Source organism: Nicotiana attenuata, chromosome 12, assembly GCF_001879085.1.
Source record: "Nicotiana attenuata strain UT chromosome 12, NIATTr2, whole genome shotgun sequence".
In the NCBI taxonomy this organism is placed as follows: domain Eukaryota; kingdom Viridiplantae; phylum Streptophyta; class Magnoliopsida; order Solanales; family Solanaceae; genus Nicotiana; species Nicotiana attenuata.
Window position 1 is genome coordinate 9,210,545 of NC_032000.1, and position 4,614 is coordinate 9,215,158.

General features: G+C 32.4%; 1 protein-coding gene across 1 annotated transcript; it reads left to right on the top strand.

The window, feature by feature from the left end:
* Positions 1,372 to 2,806, top strand: LOC109235867. The gene is made up of 5 exons (XM_019402115.1): positions 1,372 to 1,408; positions 1,674 to 1,842; positions 2,053 to 2,479; positions 2,521 to 2,602; positions 2,685 to 2,806. Exons 1-5 carry the CDS (start codon positions 1,372 to 1,374, stop codon positions 2,804 to 2,806), a joined length of 837 nt encoding a protein of 278 aa, XP_019257660.1.

Genomic DNA, 4,614 nt, shown 5'->3' on the forward strand with positions numbered 1-4,614 from the left:
TAATAAACAAAGAAAACTAAAGGAAAGAAAGTAAAAGTACCTAGCTAGTAAAATTACCAGCTGTACCAAAAAAGGGCCTAACGTGTAACTCTTTGCAAAAAGCACTAAAAAAATTATGTTTAATTGATGTGACATAATCTAAAATTGCTTTATTCGGCTGCTTCACAACATAGGGAACAGGAAATTAAAGTTTTTAGACGATTAGACAATTGAAAAGTGACTAGATAATGATGTTATTATATGAACCTAGAGGATAATGAGTTCACCCTAAGGCAAATGACTAAGTGGGCGTTTGGACGAGGAATTGTGAAAATGGTATTAAAAATTTGGAGTTGTTTTGGGACATGAATATAATTTTGGATTATTTTTGAAATTTTGTGAGTGATTTGAGTGAAAATTTTGAAAAATAGGTTTTGGAGTTTTTCAAATTTTCGAAAATTTTCAAAATGTATTTTCAAGTGAAAATTAAAAATTTATGAATAAACGCTGATTACGAGAAAAAAGGAAAAAATTTCTTATGTCCAAACGGGCTCTAAAGATGCACAAACAGTATTACGTAGAAGGGATTTTTTTCTTCCTATATCATATATGAAACTTTATTACAAAAAATGTGCATATTATGTAAATTACCCGCCCAGTCCACGTTTTACCTACAATTTTTGTACCATTCGTCTATTAGGTATTAAAAAGGCAGAATATTCCCTAAAAAACGCGCTAAAATTAAGGAGAGAATCTTGGTGTTAATTGATTCTACATTAAATTCCATTTTTAAAAAGGGAAAGGAGATTTCTCATCTGCGTATTTTTCTCCAGAACTACAATTCAAATTCTCGAAAAAAAAAATGACCAGCTACAAAAATTACGAACAGATTCAACTACTAACAGCTTCGACGATTTGAATTCAAATTGTAGAATTCAAATTTTCGAGTTTCAACAACTCAAAGTTGATAAACTCTGTTCTTCGTCGTTTCTTCTCTCAAATTGTTGCTCATATATATCTGTTCTTCATCTTTTCTTCTCTCAATATAGAAATCCAAAAAAACATCAACAACAACAAGAAATCATGTCCAAAATCGCAATCATGCTACAATTTAATGGGAATTGGGATAACTATGGCAGATTTAGAGATTTTGAAGTTGATGTCATTGTGGTAGATGAGAATGCAAGCTACAGTATTCTGATTTCTACAATTGCAGAACAATTATCAATTGATACTACTGAAAAAATTGTAGAAATCCAATACATCGTGAACGACAATTGTCCCCCACTGGAGATTAGGAATGATATAGGGGTTCGTGTGTATATGGAGACCAAAAAGGAGAATAAAAACTTAGGTTCATATCCGCTATGTATAAGTATACGAGATTTCAATATGGAATTGGCAATCACCAACGATAACACAAGTACAGGTTTGTGTAGTTCGAAAATGCATAGAATTATAGTTTTACGATATTATCTACAAATTTACTACATTTATCTACAATTTGACTATAATTTCGCTTAAAGAAAGAGTTAAGCAGTATTGTTTTAAGATAAATCTACAAATTGCAACAATTTTACTACAATGTGTGGCATCTTAAAATAGATGACTACAACTTTATGTAGATATCTACAAATTATGTACAAAGATTCTACAAATTTATAATGACACTGTTTATCTCTATTTTGATGCAGGTTCGTCTGAATCGCTAAAGTTACTTGATATGTCATGCTCTCCAGATATAGAGGAATATCAAAGTGAAATAATAAAAGAATACACGCAAATTGATATTGAAGAAGGACAAGTGTATCAGGACAAGCAAACTGTAGCTGCTGCAATGAAGCACTTTTCCGTGGTGCACAAGTTCTAGTTCAGAGTTAAAAGATCTAGTCATAGAAGGTATGGAGAAAAGATGATTTTAAGCAGTGCTTTATTCAAGTTATATGTTTTTTAACATTGTAGATGAATTGTAGTTAGAATGTAGTTAAATTGTAGTTTATGTTACTTTCCCTTAAAACAATCCTTTTGTTGCACATAAAATGAAATTTGTGTTAAATATTGTTTTTTTTGTAGCTACTGGCTTGTATGCGTTGGTGAAAACTGTAAATGGCACTTCAAGGCAACGTCAATTAATGATTCCGCAATGTTCAAGATAAGGAGTTTCAACCGACAACACACATGCTCCTTAATGGACGAAACATTCATACAACGCAAACATACTGCAGCTGTAGTTGGTAGCATGGTCATTCCAAAGTATTGTGATCCAAAGACTATTTACACACCAAAGGACATACAAGATGACATGTTAGCAGAACACGGAGTGAACTTAAGCTACATGCAAGCATGGAGAGCAAAGGAAAAGGCTTTACAGTTTTTGAGAGGGAATCCGGCTGACTCCTACAGCAAATTACTCAAATATTTTTATATTCTTGAGGAGACTTATCCTGGTTCCCATGTTAAATTGAAGAAGACAGCTGATGAATGCTTCTTATACGCATTTGTTGCTCTTTGTACATCAATAAGTGGTTGGCAACATTGTAGGCAGTAGTAGTTGTTGATGGGACATTCTTAAAGTCAGCATACAGGGGGATTATGCCGACAGCAAGCACCATGGATGCAGTAGGTAAAAAGTGTTAAAAATTTTGTAGTTATTTTGTAGGCAGTCTATAACCTGCCAATTAAAATTTTATTAATTGATAATGTAGGTACAATATTACCCTTGGCATATGCTGTGATTGATTCTGAAAATGACGCATCTTGGAAGTGGTTCTTTGAGCAATTCAAGCAGGCATATGGTGAAAGACCTTCAATGTGTTGTTTCAAATAGGAATGAGAGTATAATGAAGGCAACATCAATTGTCTATCCGGGCATGCCACACTACTCTTGTATATGGCATATTTGGACAAATATAAGGTCAAAATTCAAGAAGGGTCATCTACAATTACATGAATTGTACTTTGCTACAGCAGGGGCATACACTCTGGATGAATTTAATGAAAGAATGTTGAAGATTGAAGAGATAGACCCTCGTGTTAAATCATACCTCTATGATATTGGCTATCATAGATGGTCAAGAGTACATGCAACGGTAAATAGGACTTGGACTATGACATCAAACATTGCAGAGTCATTGAATGCTGTAACAAAATATGCAAGAGAGCTGCCAATATTTGACCTATTAGAGTATATGAGGACGCTTCTTGAAACTTGGACGAAAGAGAAGTTATTGAAGGCTAAGGGTACCTTCACATACCTTGGGTACAAATTCAACAAAGAATTGGAGAAAAATAGTACATTATCTCAGAAACTTAGGGTAAGATCTGATTATTTGGTGCAGAAAAAAAAATGTTTTAATATATAGTGTCTCCAGATTGTAGATAAATTGTAGGCAAATTGTAGTTTATTTGTAGATTGTAGTTATTTTGTAGATAAATTATGGATAACATGTAGATACTATATTTTTAATATTGTAAATATTTTTTCTTTGTGTTTGTTCTCAAAATGTCGGTGAGGGCTTTAACGGATCATATACATACTGTGTTGGATGGTGTGAAGCGGTACATTGTGTGTCTAGAAAACAAGAAATGTAGCTGTGGCCAATTCCAACTTGAAGAACTTCCATGTGCGCATGCTTTGGCTGCATTAAGGCACAGGCATGAAACATATGAAAACTATTGCTCTTTGTATACACAAGAGAGAGCCTTCTGCGTACGTATGAAATACCAGTAAACCCTCTTCCCGATGAAAGCAAATGGAATGTGCCACAACATATTTTGGATGAGGTAGTATATCCATCGACGGGAGATAAAAGGCAGCCAGGGAGACCTCAAAAGGAAAGATATAAAACACATGATGAAATAAAGTCTAAGAAGTACAAGGTGTCATGCGGAAATTGTGGAGGTGAAGGGCATAACAAAAGATCTTGCAAGAATGCTCCCAAAAAGAAATGAATATCATGTAGTTAGAATGGTTATTCAAACTAACTGTTAGTGGATTAAAGTTAGCAGATTTTGGCAGTGTAATCGTTTAAGTTTTTAAAGATCATTATAAATTATACTACAATTTGTTTATGTATGTTAAATATGCTTTTATGTATCTTGTCAGGCATCTAAATTTATCTTTGAATTAGTGTTATCAAATTTTAGTATTTATTATGTACAATACAATTGATATTAAAAAGTAACTTCATGTAAAGTGTTTTCAGATTGTAGTTATAATGTAGGTTAATGTAGTTAAATTGTAGTTTTTGTAAAAATATTTAGACAATTTGCAGATTAATTGTGGATAACACATTTCTATGATTGGAGTATTTATTTCTTCTTTTTGTTATGTAATTTAAATTCAACTGACAGTTATATACAGATATTACATAGAACTTGGAGGTAAATAGCTAAAAGTTATGATAAACAGCTACAAAATTTATATACAATAACTACATTGAGTCTTCACAAAATGTAGATAGTTTGAAGATTATTGGTAGGCAAATTGTATCCTAACATCAAAATACTCATGTTTAATATAATGAAGATACAGTGCTGTATGAAGAACTAATAATGAAACATAAAATAACAAAACAATAAGGTATGCTGCAATAAAAACTTAATAATTCTGTTCATAAAGTAGTGTGTTCTCCT